The 19147-nt window shown below is 42.2% G+C and overlaps 1 protein-coding gene across 20 annotated transcripts in view; it reads right to left on the bottom strand.

Annotated features, from left to right (window-relative positions):
* Positions 1-19147, bottom strand: part of RGS6 (regulator of G protein signaling 6) — a 634490-nt gene that overhangs the window by 68430 nt on the left and 546913 nt on the right. For 13 of the 20 annotated variants that reach the window (XM_004055388.5, XM_004055389.5, XM_031001858.3 and 10 more), the window contains exon 13: positions 2817-2927. The exons of the other annotated variants lie outside the window; for them this stretch is intronic. In XM_004055388.5, coding sequence (XP_004055436.1) covers positions 2817-2927 — 111 coding nt within the window. The remainder of the gene's footprint in view (positions 1-2816; positions 2928-19147) is intronic. 20 annotated transcript variants of the gene reach the window in all.

The raw sequence follows: 19147 nt of genomic DNA, 5'->3' as shown, positions 1-19147 counted from the left end.
TCTAAAATATAAAATCACAGAATGGACGCCAGTGAAAATCAAAGCAGTGATTCTGAAGAGCAATTCAGGAAATTGTATCCTTTGAATATAGAATAAAAAGACTAAAAGATGGAAATTATAATAGAGAAAATATAAGAGATGTAGCAACTCCATCCCAGGGGCCCAGACTTCTTAAAAAAGGATTTCCTGAAAAGTGAGGATAGAATGGAAAAAAAAGCAGCAATAATTTTTAAAAAAGAGAAAAAATATCCTGAGTTAAAGAAAGAGTTAAGTTCTTGACTTAGAAGGAACTACCTAGGGCTCATCAGAAATATTAGAAAGAAGATACATACTATATACTAGTTATTCTTTAAATGTTCATAGAAATACAAGTTCAAAAATATTGGTTTAAAATATATCAAGTTAACATACCTCTGGGAAGAATGGGATTTAAGGGAGGCAAAGGTAACTTCACTATTTTATATACTTTACTCTTGTTTGTTTAAATCGATGATGTTTTTAATTAAAACATTTAAAAGTTAATACAACTAGAATAGAAACTAGGGTTTTTACAAAGTTAATATAACATTAATAAAGTAAAAGTCAGGGAAGAGAAAAAGAAACAAGAACAAAGAATGAGATTCAGAAATATATCAGGAAAAAGATAAAATATATGATTCAAGTAAATGTGACTGTTTTATATCCAAATATCCAAAGCAAAACATATTGCTAGAATCTGTCTAATAAACATGTGAAAAGATTCTCAAGTATATTAACAAGGAAACAAAACAGTAAAATGAGAATTATTTTAACCTTTTGGATTTGCAAAGACAAAATGATTGATGATGCTTGGGATGGTAAGAATGTGGGGAAATGGGCACTTTAAAGCTAAGGGAATGAAAAAGATGTGTTACAGTTTTGCTCAAGAGGAATTTGGACCTATGAACTAAAATTAAAATATGCATGCCATTTCTAGGAATTCTACTCCTGGAAAATTTATACTGATGAGATAATTGAACTTGCGTAGAAAGATGTTCCCGGAATCATTGTTTATGGTGGCAAAAAAGGAGGACATAAACTAAATATTTATGATCCAGGGACTGGTAAAATAAATTTTACTTCACCGGTGCCAGGGGATACTATGTAGCTATTAAAAAGAGTAAGGTGGATCTATGTGTTTACATGGAAAGACTGCCACGACCTATTGTTAATTTAAAAATTATTGGACTATATATATATATATGTATGTACATATTTGGGTATATATATTGAACCCAATTATACAAAAGGATAGAATGTTACATGTGCATAAAAATCCAAAGTAATAGACACTAAATCAGATGTTCCCAAATTTGCTGAGCTCATGGTACCCTTAGCGTCTCAGTAAGTTTTTCACAGTGACCCCTGGGCCAAAAGAAATACTTAACAGTGTCATTTATTATGGCTAGGACCAATCAACTTAATACGTATTTGTATCCTAACAACTTAGTAGCTGTTTGAAAGACACATAAGTCGAAAATTTTGTTTTCATTCTTAAATAACTACAATATGCACCTATTGGGCACTACACATTTTCTTAAATTTTGGAATTAGGTTGGAACTTACCGTCCCTATTTCTTATTCCATGTTAATTTTTGTGCAGTTCTGGCTTTTTATCATAGTGACTGCTCTGAAAAGCCAGATTTGCAAAGATGCGTATCATCATAAGGGATGTAACGTGCTCTAATGTTGAAACTGAACCATCTTAAGCTAGTAGTTTATGCAGTATCTGCCATGTGTCAACCATCACTGTGTTTCCCTAAAAAATTTGGACTATCCAGTGGTAACTCTGTGAGTTCCCCACAGTGCCCAGGGTGCTCTGATCCACTCTGGGAACCACAGCATTAGACTATAAACAAAGGTTCTTTCTGGAAGGTGAAATCGGGTTGGAGGAAGAGAGCATTTTCTTCTTTATGCACATCTGGATAATTTGAACTTTTTAGAATGAGCATCTGCGACTTTTATTATTTTTATAAGATTTTTTCCATTTCAGGAAAAGCAGCCAGAAAAGGGGCAAAAGTGAAAGACAATGTGAGAGTGATAGAGACATGAAAAGGGAAATAAAAATTCATCCAGCCTAGGTGCAGGGGGTGTGAAGGCACACCACACTAGCTTTGTCTGTGTGTTTCCTTCTGTAATTCTGAAAGTGGTCCAAGTCCCTCTGGGCTTTGGTTCCTCCCCTTTTAAGTAAACACAGTGGCTTCCCTCACAGGGAAGGAGAAACTGGCTGGAATCGCTGCTGGCAGTTACTCCAGAAGAACAGTGATGAAATCATGGTTCTGGAGCCCTCTGCCTGAGTTCTAGTCCTACCTCTGCCGTACTAGCAGTATGACCTTGGGCAAATTCATTAACTCCTCTGTGCCTCAGTTTCCATAACTGCTGAGTGGTGAGAATAGTAATGTTTACCTGTCGAGGGGATTCAGTGAGAGACACTTACTGCAGGATGTGGCCAGTGCAGAATACGTGCCAGCTATTATCATTATTGTTGCTGTCTAACAGGAAAAAAAATTGGAACAACAGATTCTTTTCTTCCAGCAATCAGAACTAGGGAATGGTGAGGGACTGTCTCAGTTATCATGGTATCCAAAGGGTCAGAGGGAAGCCACAAAGGATCCATGCACAAATCAAAGCTATAAGGAGGTAGAAACTGTAAGTAGAACTCAGCTGGGAGGCTACTTGAGGGGTTTCTGTTCTAGCGATAAAAAATGTCAAATTAAGATAGAATATAAGGTAATCTCATGATCTCATGGATTTTTGTCTACATTCATCCCACTCCCAAACCTTAAAACATTTTTTACCTCATCTCTATGTCCCACAAAGCAACGTCATCGCTGATCCAAGGGTTGGATGGCTCAGCTGGTGTTATCAAAGGGTCATATTCCACATATTGTTCCGTGTAGGCAATTAAACTGCAGGAGGGAGGCAGAGCAAAGAATGCCACTGATTTCCTTAGAAAACCCCTTTATTCTGTTTTACACAAACATTATAGCAGTCTTCACGTAATTCTAAATTAAAGGAAAAAATTTATTTCCGCTCCCACTTCTGACACATCAAACTGTTTTCATTTGTCCTTATTTCCTTCTCATTATGAACATACCATTTTTGCATTGTTGCAGCCATGATATATACATGCATTTTATATATCTTTTCCTCACTTGATTCTTTACCTGAACCTTGGTGCATCTCTCCCTGGTTATGCTAGCCTTACTGATACTAATACACTGGTCAAAACTGTTTGTGTTCCACCCTCCCACAAAGACTGATTCTCAAGGCATCTGGAACACACAAAAGACACTACAGCTCCACCAGACTGCCAGCTCAGCATTCCCAATGGAAGGACTTTCTTATGATAAGACTTTTAAATACCAGCAGACCACAAGGAGTAAACATTTGCACTTTTTCCAAAAAAGCAACTTTTCTAGTTATAATTATGATCTAATAGATATGTTGATCTTATAGATTGATATAATTTATTTTAGACTAATTTTTATTTTTATAAAAATGTATGTGAATAGTTAGAATAATAAAATAGTACCAAATGATTATATATACTAAAAAAGCAAAAGCAATTATTTTTTCCTCCCATCCCTTCTCAGAGAGGCATCTACTTTCCACCTTATGTTTTTTCTAAAAGTTATCTATATATTTCTAAATTATATGCTTTTATATCTATTCCTATTTTTTTATTTTAGACAAGAATTTATCTTTCTATTCACCAGTCCTCAACTCCCACCTTTTCTTACATGATCCTCCAAATAGGTTTGTGTAACAATTTTTGTTAAATCTATGGTCAGTGTAACATTATTAAACTAGATAAAAATTGTTTGCTGTTCAGCTAAATATCATACTACTTTTTCCAAGCGTTTTAACAAACCTGTAAAACATCTAGCAATCATTTTTTTATACCTTAAACACATCAAATAATTGAGCAGTTCTGTCCTCTTGTTTCCCAGAGATCCTCTTTCCTGAAGTCTTTAGTCTTCTTGCTCGAAACTGGATCATATGCTCTATAGACTTGGTGGAAAATGATCTTTTTGGGACTTCCTTCACTTCTGTGTTGAAAAGCCCATGTTTCCTGGATTCCATGTCTATCTCTTGCTTTTACTCCCTGATTGTGTTGAAGCACATCCTTTAGTAGTTTCCTAATAAAGGATGCATAAGAATCCTTGCAAGTCTAAAAATGCTTTTATCTCCATACTTGACTGATAGTGCTAGACATAGAACACTAGGTGAAAAATCTCTTTCCTTTAGAAATTTGTAGGCATCACTCCATGTTTTTTTTTCTGGTATACAGTGTTACTATTGAGAAGCCTGGATCCATTTTGATTCTCTTTCTTTGGTTCAGTTTCTTTTCTCTCTGTCAACTTAGAATCATCTCTTTATTGCTAGAGTGTTCTGAAATTTCATGATGGCCCTTGCTGGTTGTTGTTATTTACTATGCTGGGCACAGTGTGTGATAGATAAGAAAATATTTATCAGGAATTTTATAGTATTCATCACTAATTTTATACCCTTTGTTTCCTTTGTTTGCTTGTCCTATATTTTTTTCCAGTTCAATATTGGACATCCTGAATTGTTTATTTTCCCTCCCATTTTTCATCTCCTTGTCTTTTTGTTAAACTCTCTTTTAACTATTTATTTATTTTTTAATTTTGAGCCATTACTTTCTAAGTTTCAGAGTTCACTTTTGGTTATCATAGTGTCTAGTTCTTGTTTTACGGATGAAATATCTTCTCATTTCTCAGATAATATGAGTTCTATACTTTTATTGTAAGTTTCTTCTAGTTGTTGAATTATTTTGGTTCTTCCAAGTTCCTTTTTTCTGTCAGTTTATTTTGATTATACTCTTTCACGCTGAGCCTTCCTTGAGTGTCTGGAAAATCTTTGGACATCCATTTGTACTTAAGACTGAGGTACTGAAACCTGCTTGACGGCTCAGTGGGCGTGTGGATGGGGCTTGTCACTGATGGGCTTCATTGTCATAGGGAAGTTTACCAGTATTTTAATGGGAGCTCCAAATGAGGGATCTGGAATCTTTCCTCTGGGGCGTCTATTTTTCTCTAGAGCAGGCATTGGCAAGCTTTTTCTGCAGGGCCTAGATAGTAAATATTTTAGGCTTTGTGGGCCAGATGGTGTCTGTTGCCACTACTCAGCTCTACTGCTGTGACATAAAAGCAGCCATAGACAGCTTGCAAATGAATGCGTGTGACTGTGTTCTAATAAAACTTTATTTGCAAAAACAGAATGGAGTATGGTTTGGCCCACAGGTTGTACTTTGACAGTCTCTTGCCTGTGGGTATATATGTCTGGCTCCTGGAGGCCTGAGAGCAGGGTCGGGGAGGGGCCGAGGGTCTGTTGGGGCTCAGAACATGATACTCTAAAGTATAGTATGTTGGCATGCTGAGTACTTTGAACTAAAGGAGAATGGAAGGGCCTCAGAAGCCAAGGCTTTCACCTTCTCTCCCGCCCCCGTCTCCCATCCCTTTTTCTCCCCTGACGTAAGTCACAGAAATAAGAATTCTTTTTCCCCAAAGTGGGTCATAGAAACTAGAATGCCTCTCCTGCAAAGCAAGCCACAAAACCTAGAAAGGTCACTCGCTCCCTTCTCCCTTGAAAACCCTCATTCCAGAGAGGTCCTACCCGGGAGGTAGGAATGCTACTCAGAGAGACTACGAAGAATCTGAACAGACAGGCCTTGCTGGGTTTCCTCCCCTCAGTCTGTTGCCAGTAGATCACACCCTTTTGTCCAATCACATTTCTACAAGGCTTCCCATTCTTCATGGAACCTAAGCACAAATACAGTTTTCCCTGGGTCTTTGAGTCTTCATTTCTGAAGGCTTCTGTGTCATGTGAAACTGATGAAATAAATGCATTTAGGCTTTTCTCTTGTTAACCTCTTTTGTTATAGCAGTGTTGGCCATAATCCTTATGGTAGATGAGGAAAGGTATCACACTTTCCATCCCTACAGGCCCCACAGTTCAGTGCGTAGAGCTTCCATTAATTCTCTTATTTTCAGGTGGCCTCTTATGAGATCTGATGTGTCTGAGTTCTGAGCATATGTGGCTCAATTTCTCTCAAGAAAAAACTGCCCATCTCCTGCAGTGGTGGTAGGTGGGAAGGATTGTTTCCTAGTAGGGCAGGAGATCTAGGGGTGCAAAGTCTCCTGTGACAGACTTGACCATTCCTCTGCTGTTAGCCCCATGCCTCATTCCTGCTTTCCATGGTCCCTAGTGCCTTCAAGAGCCAAGGCCAGGCTTTGTTGCGAAAACTGGCTCACTTTGTCACATTACTTCTGCCCCCCAACATGTAGGTTAGAATGTTCTTTACTCTGTCCCTATGCACTTTCTTTTTTATTAAATTTCGAAATATTTCAGGCATACAGAAATGTATAAAAATTGTAAGATTTTACTTTGATACCTTGTACTCGCTGACCAATTAAAAAAATAAAAAATAACAAATACAGACATAGGGGCCTGTGGTTATGTTCCCCAATTACATAAACTTTGTATCTTGGACAAATGTGTTGAAATTATTAATAGTTTGTTAACCTTGTGAGTTCATGCCATTTTTGTTCCTTTAGTGACATGTTGCATTTGAGGAAAGGGAGAAGATGAACATATGTCTACAATATTGTCTTGGTTGCATTGAGTGACTTTATTACAATTTACTTAATCGTTTCGTTTTTATTAGACACAGACTTTTTCTTTTTTAATATACATAGTGCTGTGGTAGAACACCATTGTTCACACAGATTTTTTTTTCATCTTCTGGGTTATTTATTTAGAATGCATATCCATAAGCAGAATTATTTGACCAAAAGGCATGAATATTTTTATGGTTATCGATCCACAATAAAATTTTTCCTTAAGCATTGCCAGCTTGTGTGTCAGCATCTTCTCCCACAACAGCAAAGTCAGAGCCACAATTCCTACTACTGAATTGCAAAGGGCAATAATGGCCAATTAGCTTAATGCTGAACAGGCAGAGAAATTAGTCAGAGGCACCATCTCATGCTATTGGAAGTGTGATCCATGAACCAGCTGCACTGGCATCACCTGGGAGCCTGTTAGCAATGCAGGATCTCAGGTCCCAGCCCAGGCCTCCTGAGTCAGAATCTGCATTTTAATAGGATCCCCCAGGTGATTCATATGCACATCCAAGTTTGAGAGAACCATATCTCATTCCTCAATTTTCTGAAATATTCAGGACACAAGATGTCTTATTCATCAAATCAAAATGAAAGAGCCCCTGGTAATTTTGGTTTTGAAGATGGATGTAAATTTTCGGACACCTCAGAGCCTCCTTGCTGTCCCAGGTGTTTATCATGACCTGTGGGGTAGAAGAAGCAGTGGTCCCAGTTGAAAAGCCTTAGTTTGAATTCTTGGTTGAGTCATTTAACTGATCTTTGTCAAGTTCATCATGTGATATAACAGCCTTGTTGAGCACTCATGACCATTGTGATAGAAAATGGGAAAGCATCTCCAAAGAATCTTGACAATCCTCTACAAATATAAAATAGACAAGCGAAACCATGGGCACACTAGAGGCACATCCTCTGTCCTATAAATCTCCTGCAAAGTATGCATCTTCCCTGGGGCCAGGCTTCACCAATAAGAGCTGTATTAGTTTGTTTTCATGCTGCTGATAAAGACATACCTGAGACTGGGCAATTTATAAGAGAAAGAGGTTTAATGGACTTACAGTTCCATGTAGCTGGGGAGGCCTCACAGTCATCGTGGGAGGCAAGGAGCAGCAAGTCATGTCTTACGTGGATGGCAGCAGGCAAAGAGAGAGAGCTTGTGCAGGGAAACTCCCATTTTTAAAGCCATCAGATCTCATGAGACTTATTCACTATCATGGGAACAGCACAGGAAAGACCTGCCCCATGATTCAATTACCTCTCACGGGTCCCTCTCACAACACATGGGAATTCAAGATGAGATCTGGGTGGGGACACAGGCAAACCATATCAAGAGCTTTACGACATCTCAGGCAGAATGAACGTGGGCAAGGGAGCTGTAAGAAAGCACTATGGCAGGAAGGATCAGCCTACAAGTTGGTGCTGCACCTGGAAGCCACTTCTTAGCTACTTGGGCTGATTGAATTCTTTATAAAAGAAATGGCATTGCATGTTGAGGAATATGTTAGTTTTCTAGGGCTGCAATAACAAATGACCACAAATGGTTAAAACAACAGAAGTTTATACTCAGTTTTGGAGGCTAGAAGTCTGATATCAAGGTGTTGGCAGGGCCATGCTCCCTCCGAAGGCTCTAGGGGATAATTTCACCTCGCCTCGCCTCGCCTCGTCTCACCTCACCTTGCCTCTCCTTTCCTTTCCTTTCTTTTCCTTCCAGTTTCTGGTGGCTCCAGGCATGCCTTGGCTTGTGGCTGCATCACTTTCATCTCTGTCCTTGTCTTCACATGGCTTTCTTCTGTGCCTGTGTCATATGCTCTCTTTTTTGTCTTATAAGGACACTTGTCATTGGATTTGGAGTCTCTGGATAATCCATAATGATTTATGTAGATATCCTTAACTGAATTACATCTGCAAAGACTCTTCCCAAAGGAGGTCACATTCACAGGTTTCACAGGTAAGGCCTAGGACCTATCTTTTGGGGCTCCACTATTCAACCCACTACAGGGAATGTGAGAGAGCAAACTGGATGTGGGGATACAGAGAGAACACTGGGCTACCTGTCTCCTTTGCTCAGATCAGTACAAAGACAAGCCAGCAGCAGAAAACCGAAATCCTGTTCAGGGGGTGACGAGTTGTACTGAGGTGTCCCAGAGGATCTGAGTCACGATGACATATTGGGGGGTTCTCCCAATTATGAGGCATTTGAGCATCCATGGCATTCTCAAAATCTGAGATGAGCAAACAGCCGGGGGGGCCCCCTTTGTCCTCCCAGGACATCTGCCCTGGCCATTCCAATAATCTCAGCCTTAGTTAGCTTTGAATCTCAAATAAAAGACATCCACTTGGCAGCTCAAGGCAAAAGGTAGGACCTCTTTTAATTAATTACGTTATTGGGGAATTTTTTTTTAAGACCAGAAATAGATTTCCCTGAGGTAGAACATAGGGATTGAAAAATGAAATGTCCTCCCCTCCTCCCTCTTGCTTCCTTAGATTTCAATGAGACAGGCTGGGGTTTTTATCAGACCCCTCCCCAAATGTGTTCTAGCAGATCCTCGATGTGGTCACATCTCCAACCTGGGAAGTGGGGTCCAACCAGCCAGGTCAGGTCCTGTGGACAAGTCCCCATATGGAGCCCTGAGTGAGTGCTGGGCTGAGGGGACAACAGGGAAGGCTCAGGAGAGGCTGTGGTGAGAATTCAGCCAGCACCTGGTCCCAAGAGGAGCCTGCAGGCTCTGGCTGCCTATTACTATATGCATGGCAATGAAGGCAGCTGTCCGCTGACCAGCCTAAGGCAGTAGAATCTTAAAAGTCCAGAGAGCAACTAAGGAAATGGGTAATAATATGATTATTTAAGCTGTAATGAAATACAGGCTCATAGCCAGATCTCTTTAAGAAAAATCCTGGAATATCATTAGAGAAGTGGGTGGAAGAGAGGTGGTGGGAGCTCATGGTGATGTTGGTTTAGGAGAATGTGGTTGAGAGCCCAAGGCGAAATTGTTGTGACCACCCAACATAAAAGCAAAAAATATGACTTTGCAACAGGCATTAAGCATGAATGAAATTGTTCCTGTGAGCTTGTGCCATGTCATGCCTTCTCTAAAAAAGGTCTAGGCGAGAGGCATCAAGACACGCTATAGAGGAACACGTGGAGAAGGAACACAGAAAGTCCTGACGACCTGAACCAGGCAACAAAGCCAAAGTCATTACGAGCAACTAATCTGCTGGCCAGTGTCAGAGATGAGTGGTACTGGTCGGAAGGGAAATTTATTGTATTAGAAGAGGGAAATCTATTTTGTTAAGTTACATAAATAAAGTCAGAGGCTTTGTAAAGGAAACAGTAAAATTACATGGGCATACATATTTTGAATGTTGTATTTTATTGATGGGAAAAGGAAGTATTGAATCATCAGAATGAGACATACACGTATTGGGGCTATAAGAGGCACTCCTAGTCAGCAGGGTGCTTGGAGATGCTGGTATATTAAAGACAAAGAGGATGAACAATTCGGTCTTCAGATTCTACGAGAAGGGGAGAGATTGGGGTTTTATATTTGTTTCTAAGGGCTGCTGGAACAGATTATCTCATATTTAGCAGCTGAAAACAATACAAATGTATTGTCTTATAATTCTAAGAGTCAGAAGTCTGAAATGAGTCTCACTGAGCTAAAATCAAGGTGTCAGCAGGGCGATGTTCCTTCTGGAGGCTCTAGGGAAGAATTCATTTGCTTGCCTTTTTCCAGCTTCTAGAGGCTCCCTGCATTCCTTGGCTCGTGGCCCCCTTCCATCTGCAAAGCCAGCTACGGTTTTCTCATGCTGCATCACTCTGACACCGACTCTTCTGCCTCTCTCTTCCACATTTCAGGGAACCTGTGATTATGCTGGGCCCATCTGGGCAATCCAGGATAATCTCTCTATTTTAAGGTGAACTGATTAGCAACCTTAAGTCCACCTGCAACCTGAATTCTCCTTGCCATGTAACATAACCAATTCACAGGTTCTGGGGATTAGAACATGGACATCTTTGAGAGATCATTATTCTGCCTACCACAGGTGTAGTTTGACAGCAATTTATGTGAAAAATAAATGTATTATTATGTATTTCTTACTATATTTATCTATGTAGAAAATAAAGTCACCTGGAGGAGAGTGTGGCAGTAGATAAAAGGTGCATAATGGCACCACCATGTTTTATTTTGCTGCCACTATCACAACCCACGCAAATAAACCTAGTGTTCATGAATCTATGCACCCTCATTTGTCCTATTTGCCATCATCATTGCATGGAAAAGACAGGAGACAGCAAAGTGCATCTTGGAGTTTCCCATGGGTGACCTGGGCATTTAGCAGTCTGCTGCCTCAACTGCTCTCCCAGCTTCTTGGTGGGAGGGGAGGGTGATCCTTCCCAGAGAGAGTAGCAGAGAGGGTTAACTTCACAGCTGGGGTAGCCAAAGACTGAGAGGAGGTGAAGGAACACCCCACGCTGGGCAGAGAGGGAAGGTGATCTCCTCTTCCCTTATGCTTCTCAACATCATCAGACTGTGCAGAAACAGCACAAGAAATGAAAGCAAGGACTCCTTACCTTTTCCTTGCTCTCCTATCTCTTTAGTCTGGGCTGGAGGTGCCTTATGCCTCGTAGCTAGAGCTTCCAAGGTGGGACACAGGAAAGAAATGAAGGTTGGCCACATAGGATAAGATCTAAGCTTAATGCAGAGAGTTAAAAGGCTTTTGGGTTTGTGCCTAGGCTGTCCAGCACCATTTCTTAGGCATGAAAGGAGATCCAAATGGAGATAGAAGTGCTGCCTAGGAATACAGTGAATGTACAAGGGTTGACCCTTATGCTGGGTCTCTTGGGAATCTGAGTGAAGCAGATAGGGATTCTGAATGGTGAGTACTCCAAAATGGGTGAGCAGGCATAGAGGGCCTCTATGGGTTTCTGCTCACTTCTGCTTGTCTCCTGAGAATTGTACTCTGACATGTACACAAGGCTACTTCAGGAGCTGCCATGTATTTATTTATAAGCCCTGCTCCTGGCCATGGTTGATTTGTCCAGGAACAGATACCTGATGCAAGTGAGGTTCATATCTTCTTTCCCCAGCTTCAGCAGTAGAAGCTTGTATTAGTCCATTCTCCTGCTGCTATGAAGAAATACCCAAGACTGGCTAATTTATAAAGGAAAGAGGTTTAATTGACTCATGGTTCAGCATGGCTGGGGAGGCCTAGGAAACTTACAATCATGGGGGAAGGGGAAGCAAACATGTCCTTCTTCACATGGTGACAGGAAGGAGAATGAGAACTGAATGAAGGGGGAAGCCCTTTATAAAGCCATCAGGTCTCATGAGAACTTACTATCATGAGCATAGCATGGGGGAAAACACCAGCATGATTCAATTACCTCCCACTGGGTCCCTCCCATCACGTGTGGGGATTATGGGAACTACAATTCAAGATGAGATTTGGGTGGGGACACAGCCAAACCATATCAAAGTTGTATAGTCACAAAGTTCAAGGGCTGGTGGTGTCATGTTTCCTAACACATGTCTGTCATGAAAGAGAATAAGGTCAGCATGGAAAGTGGGCAGGACCAGAGAGGAAGAATGGGTCTTGGAGGCACTGAAGGCCCTGGCTCCAGCTTTTCCTGAGCTCAGTAGCATTGCTGCCTTTCCCAGGGTTCAATTCCACAGCCCCTTCTTGTATTCTGGGAGCTAAGGTATGCTTCTATTTTGAAGAACCAGGTTCAAGCTGGGGTTTTATTGCTTGGAATCAAACCAATACAGTTGAAAAGGGAACGAAGGTGATGGGAGTGTGAAGGCAAGTTCATCAAGGCAGCCCTTTGTAGAACTAGCCAGAGAGGTTGTCTCTTTCAGAACATGTGCTTCCTGGTAGTGTACAGATTACAAGATGAACAGAGTCTGCTTGGGACACACAAGACAATGAGAAGGCCAGGCAGGCCAATGAAGGAGGCAGCAATGGCCAACGCACAGTACCATTTCAGTCCAAAGTCAATACCAATGACCACAGAAAGACTAGAGGTAGGAGAGGAGAAGCAAAAAGGGAGAAGAAAATAGAGGTATGTAAAGAGCTTTGTAGGATGTCCAGCATACAACAGTACACAGCAGCAATGGTCCTCCAACCGCTGGGTGTGAGTGGCAGAAAAGCAGAATTGGGATGAGATGGAAGAAATAAAATAAATATAGGAAATTCTGAAGTCCATTAGGAACAATATTTCTCACTGAGCAATTTTAGCATTCTTGTCCCTTTATCCCTGACTCCTGATTGGTATATTCTTTTGTTATTTTCAAATGACAAATTCTCACATCACTAGAAGATGCTGATCTGTGAACCTTTAGCAAATGTGCTACCCACCATTGTCGTGGGCTTTGAACTGGGTCTTGAGTGGAAATGTGGAACTGGCTGATTTGTTCACATACTCCTGCCCCATGAACCTTTAGTAATGGCAAAAAAAAAAAAAAAATCTACCAGATGGCTACCAGGGGTACACTCTGTGGTCAGTCATTTAGTAGCCATTATTCAGAGCCTACTATGCCATTAAATAGCAAACAGCTCTCTGGATCTCAGAGAGCTGTTAGAGCTGAGCTAACAGCAAAGTCACAGCTTCTAACAATAGCAACCAATCCTGGTAGGAGGACAGTTATTAATGCAAAACCTTCCCAATTTAGATTGCTAATTAGGGTCTACCTTTGATAAACTTGGAGGGGAAGGAAATAATGAAAGAGAATTTAGTAAACATACAGTCCAACCACTTGAGAAAATACGACAAAAATAAAAGTTTTAGATTTTATCCTTTCTCTCTTAACAAAAGACTTATAATTTTGCTACAAATTGTACAGATGTGACCTCCCCCCACCAAAAAAAAGCACACAAAATTATGACAAGTTGGAGGAAGAAGAAATGCTGTCCATCCTGAGTTAAGCAATGCCTAGGAGGAATTCCTAGAGCTACGGACACATATATGGAGCAGGTGGGGAGAAGATGAAGAGATATTGACATGGCTAGGCTCCAGGAAAAAGGGACAGTGAAGTATGGCCTGCAGCTATGGGAAACTACTATCCAGGAAAACAAACAAACAAACAAACAAAATCCAACAAAAACGAGGCCTGGAATCTAAAGCATTATGGGATACGACCATTAGTCCTACTTTAGAAATACAGTACAAATGCACTAAAGCATTCATTATGAAATCAGAGCCTCTACATGAGAAGACCTGGAATCGGAATGTGAAAGGGGGTGAAGAGGAGAGCATGCTGGCACGCCTCGCTCTGCTACATGCTGTTTCTGAACTGTGATGCACAACAGGGAACCAGGACAGGAAGGATCTGATTAGAAAGGAAAATGAGAAGCAGAGCAGCACTGTGGAGAGGAAAGAAGAAAGTTTGATTCCTAGCAATTAATTAATTAATCTAGCTTTTTTTTTTTTTCACTTGGAGAAGGTGGGAAGTAGGGAAAATATAAAAAGAGAAATCCTTAATTGCAAGTCACCCAGAGAAAACACATTCAATACAGAAACTTGGGATGAGTGAAGGAGCATGAAGGTGAATTCAGCCCTGCAGGAAGAAGAGCTTACACCAGGCCAGGTATGGAGGCCCCTTGTTTCCCACATGCTACAGATTCCAGATCTTGGTCTAGATACGGTCACCCTGGCTGTAATGATACCTCCGGTCTTTTTTTTTTTTTTCTGTCACCTAGAACAGGCTAGGAGAAAGGAGGAGCAAAGACCCCATGGTTCCTGGAATCCCATAAAAGCAAAGTTGTAATGACTTCTGTGACCCTCTTTTTTCCTCCCCTGAAACTATAATTAGACATTAAGTTCACAAACCTCTATCACCCTAGCAGGTTTCTAATAAGACCCTTAGGGTATCCAGTCCCTTGCTGTCTTATCTCATTTCATTAATTACATTTCATGATCACTGAGGGTCAGGAGGTGGAGGAAGAACCAGCATCCAATTTCAGGGAGCAGCGGCAATCTCAGATACAGGCAAGCGAGATGATGCTAAAAAAAATCAATTCAGCAGTCAGCTGTGACACACGAATGGCTCCCAGTAATAGGGTGAGGATGAGCCAAGTACAGATGCAGGTACGGAATGAAACATTTTGATCCCTCTGTGTGCAGCAGTGCACTGGGATAGCTGCAGTGATTGTGGTGTAAGCTCGCTATGGGTGGGGAGAAGTCTCTGGGGAATCGCAGCCAAACATGGAGACTAGACAATTTGGGACTAAAATGCATGGAGTGTTGCTTCTCAAAGTTGGTTTGTCAAGTGCTATAAGGCTTAGATGAATAAAAAAAGGGACTCCCTTGGGGATGCTTGCAAAGAAGAGTAAGACCTTGTTTATCTGGCAACTTCAAGTATCCAGAGAACACAAATGAGATAAGTGAGCGTAAGAGCCTCTGCGTAGTCTACAGATGAAATAAACACCATGCCTCAAGGTTCATTGTTATTGGGAACAACACACCTCACAAAAATGACTTTTCACACTTGCTTTAGGATCAAAGCTAATCAATTTGGTTATTTGATTTCCTGGTGTGGGTAGTTCAGTTTCAAAAAAGGAGTCTATTTCTTCTGCCCTTGAATCTAGTCCAGCTTAGTGACTTGTTTTAGCCAATAAAAGGCAACAGAAGTGACAGAATGCCAGTTCTAATCTGCAAGAGTTTTGCATGCTTCTGTTCTCTCTCTTGGAATCCCACTATCCCCATGTGGAAAAGGTCAAACTAGTCTGCTGGAGGGTGAGAGACCATATTAAGGAGCACTCAACTGTCCCAGCTGAGGCCATCCTAAACCAGCAGAAGCCAAACATGTGAGAGAGCCCAGCCAAGATCAGCAGAGCTGCCTAGCCAACCCATAGCCACATAGAGAAACATGGCTGAGACCAGTAGAGCCAGGTGGCACATAGACATGTGAGCAATAGCAAAAGCCTATTTTTTAAGCCACTGAGTTTTGGGGTGTTTTGTTACTCAGTGACAGCTAACTGATACACATGGTATGCTACAGATTGGAAAGCGGGGGTTGGGTGGGGGGGGAAGGGTTAGTAGAGAAAGCAGACAAACAGACAACTAAAAGGCAGAAACAGGAATTCAAAGAATATTATTATCTGGGGCCATTTAGGGAAGGGGAAGCAGGGCACCTTATAAGATCCTGACCACTGACAGTTTTAAAGCATAATAGAAGACTACTGACTCTGAGTCATCTAGGAAAATTAACTGAAATGTAGTGTCCTTTTGTTAGGAAGTAAAGTGTATGAACCATATTTAAGAAACACTGCCATTAAAAAATAGTTAAAATAGGCCAGGCGCGGTGGCTCATGCCTGTAATCCCAGCACTTTGGGAGGCCGAGGCGGGCGGATCACGACGTCAGGAAATTGAGACCATCCTGACTAACACGGTGAAACCACGTCTCTACTAAAAAATACAAAAAAATTAGCGGGGCTTGGTGGCAGCTGCCTGTAATCCCAGCTACTGAGGAGGCTGAGGCAGGAGAATGGTGTGAACCCGGGAGGCGGAGCTTGCAGTGAGCCGAGATTGCACCACTGCACTCCAGCCTGGGCAACAGAGCAAGACTCCGTCTCAAAAAAAAAAAAAAAAGTTAAAATAAAAAGCTTAGGGTGTTAAGTGTCATTTATCTGAGACACTCATGTGTGTGTGCAGAGACAATACATTCTGCAACAAAAATTGGGTAACAGCTCAGAAAGCCTTTTGTGTTGCTTCCAGGTGCAAAAGGCAGCCTAGGAAATGCAGTTTGGTTGCCATGATGCTGGCATTTTGGGGACACTTAAGCACTCAGGAAGACAATGGACAGAATATTTGGAACTGGGATGATCTGAGAAATTCTGTGCAGAAGAGCAAGTCTTTTCTCCCCCAAAACCCCAGATTAGTGATGGCGTGTGAGGCAATGGAAGGAGACATGCAGTGCAAGGTCAGCCTTAGGCAGCCTGCAGAGATCTCTGTGTGGGAGACTGAGGGGAGACAGAGGGTGCAGGAAAGAATTGCATTAGCAGCCTCCCTCCTTGGCCTGCCCTTTGTTTGCTCCTTTAAGCACCATATATCCAGTTCATTCTGTCTCATGCCCTTGAATTCTGCTCTCTTCCGAAGCACAAGTAAGCGTCATGCTGGAAAATAATTATTATTCACATTCCTAGTGTGCAGACTGAGTCCCAAGGACTGGACCATGCTTTTGCCATGCATGAACTCATTAATCCTATAATTTAAATACAACTACTATCTCCCCTCTAAAGAGGTGAAAACAGGCACCGAGAGAAGAAGCCACTGGCTTCATCAGTTAGAAAACAGGAAATGGCAGGGGCAGGTTTCAAACCTCGATGGTCGGTTTCAGACCCATCCCCTAAACTGTCTGTTCTGCCCCTTTAGTTTGCAAAGTTCCCTTTTTCCCTCCCTGCTGGTCTGGATGCACCCTTTAGTCCAACCCTGACTGTAGACATCCCAGAGCCCAGCCTCGCTGTCCCCAGCCCTCCTGCCTCTCCTCACTATTAGTTCTCATAGAACTGGGTGAAAAATGATGAAGACCTTTCCTGGGGGATGCAGTTTCCTGGGGGATATGGAATTGCCACTTATCACCTGGAGCAGGCCCAGGGAAGCCAGATCAGGATGGGGATGTGGATGTGGATGTGGATGTGTGTGCCCACCTAAGAGAGCTCAGCCTGCATCTCTGGCAGCTTCTCACCAGCTGCCAGCACCTCCTCCCTGGCCCCATCTTCACAGAGCCACTGACAGGCCCGGCTCCCAGCTGCTTTATCTCCAGCTAACACGCATCTCCGTTCCCTCCTCCTCCTTATCTGGGGGTTTCCTTGTGGCTCTAATGAAAAACCCTCGTGTCACATTGAAAAGTTGCCAGTTATTGCTGCTGGGAATAAAATCCAGCCTCTGCCGGGCAGAGACTCATGAAAGCTTCTAGCTGGGCACCGAGGAGTAGCCAGTTGGAATAATCCTTCAATATGAGCAGCCTCTCAAGCATAATTAGGTGGTACCAGGTGGGGCCCCTCCCTGACAGCAAGGAAACAAACAAACAATAGGATGGGCCGGGCTCCCCGCCTCCACCTTGGTTTCCTCCATTCCTTGGACTCTCTGCACACCTGCCCTGGAGTCTGCCTACCTCATGCTGACAGGTTCAGGCTCTTTCTCTGCATCCCAAAGATATAACAAATTGGATGTGAGCTCTCAGGTCAGCCTGAGTAGCAGGCAATGGCTTCACCAGATCCTGAAAGACCACTTGAAGATTAACCAAAATCTGGATTTCTTGGCTCAACCCTGGAACCACTGAATCTGAATCCCTAGGGCCGAGGCTTGGGAATTTCCATTTTTTAACCCCCTCCCTCACCTGGATTACGGTACTTAGAACCACTGGACCTGAGCAAATAGATCCAAAGAAAGATGCTCCCATATATACGCTCTTCTAAATTGCAAACTCTAAAGAGCCCTTCCACCTTCCAAGGCCAGACATGAACATTGCTAGCACACCGACCCTCAAAGTATACTAGGACAGCCATTTCTGTCCCTAGTTCACAGAGAAAGAAGCTCATGGTTCCTCACAGGCCATGGATGACACCAAGAGAGTCGAGGCCATGCTGCTGTTTCACTCACAGCCACCTTTCTGGGGCAAAGGAACCACAGTGAGACCTAAAAAGCATTTTCAGAGCCTGGTACTCTGGCCAGAAGCCACACATGATGAGAGAGGAGGTATGAGGTGATTCTGCAGCCTACACAGCTAGCTGAAACAGCGACTCCAGAGTGATCAGTACCTCAGTGTAAGTTGAGCTCCAGCCAGGGCAACTTTCCAGCACATTTGCATAGAAAAAGCAGGAGTGTCAGTCATTCTCAATGGGAGTGACTTTCACCCCACCCAGGGGACATTTGGCAATGTCTGGAGACATTTTTGGTTCTCACAGCTGTGGTGGTGGGGGGACTACTGGCCTATAATGGGGAGAGGTCAGGAATGCTGCTAACTATCCTATAATTCATAGGACATTAAGAACACAACAAGGAATTATCTGGCTCAGAATGTCACTAGTGTCACAATCGAGAAACCCTGGAATAAAGACGTGAGCCCAAGTCCAGGGATGTCCTTAGCCCCTGAAGGTAGGGTATTCAATCAGACTCTTTGTTTGGGGTTGGAGTTTTTATACCTTCCATTTGTTGTAATTTATCTAGAAAAAAGATGTGAATCAACCCAGGGGCCAGCAGAGAAAGGCTTACAGGCTTATAGAGGGCTCTCTCAGCCAGCCCTCTGTAGGAGCTGGGCTTAAAAGACTCAGTTTATCTGACATCCAATAAATACCAAGACCCAACTTAACCTCTTGATTCCTTAAGCAATTGGTCATTGCTTTAACGGTAGCATATGGATGAATAAATATTCACTACTGAGCTGCCTGGTTAGATTTATTCCATATAGATTCCCCATGTGGTCTCCCATCTTCACGGAAGAGTTAAAAAAACAGACCATTTAGTTGATAAAATTGAGTCTCC

This window comes from Gorilla gorilla, chromosome 15 (genome assembly GCF_029281585.2).
Source record: "Gorilla gorilla gorilla isolate KB3781 chromosome 15, NHGRI_mGorGor1-v2.1_pri, whole genome shotgun sequence".
Classification (NCBI taxonomy): domain Eukaryota; kingdom Metazoa; phylum Chordata; class Mammalia; order Primates; family Hominidae; genus Gorilla; species Gorilla gorilla.
This window is presented reverse-complemented; position numbering and strand designations above follow the sequence as displayed.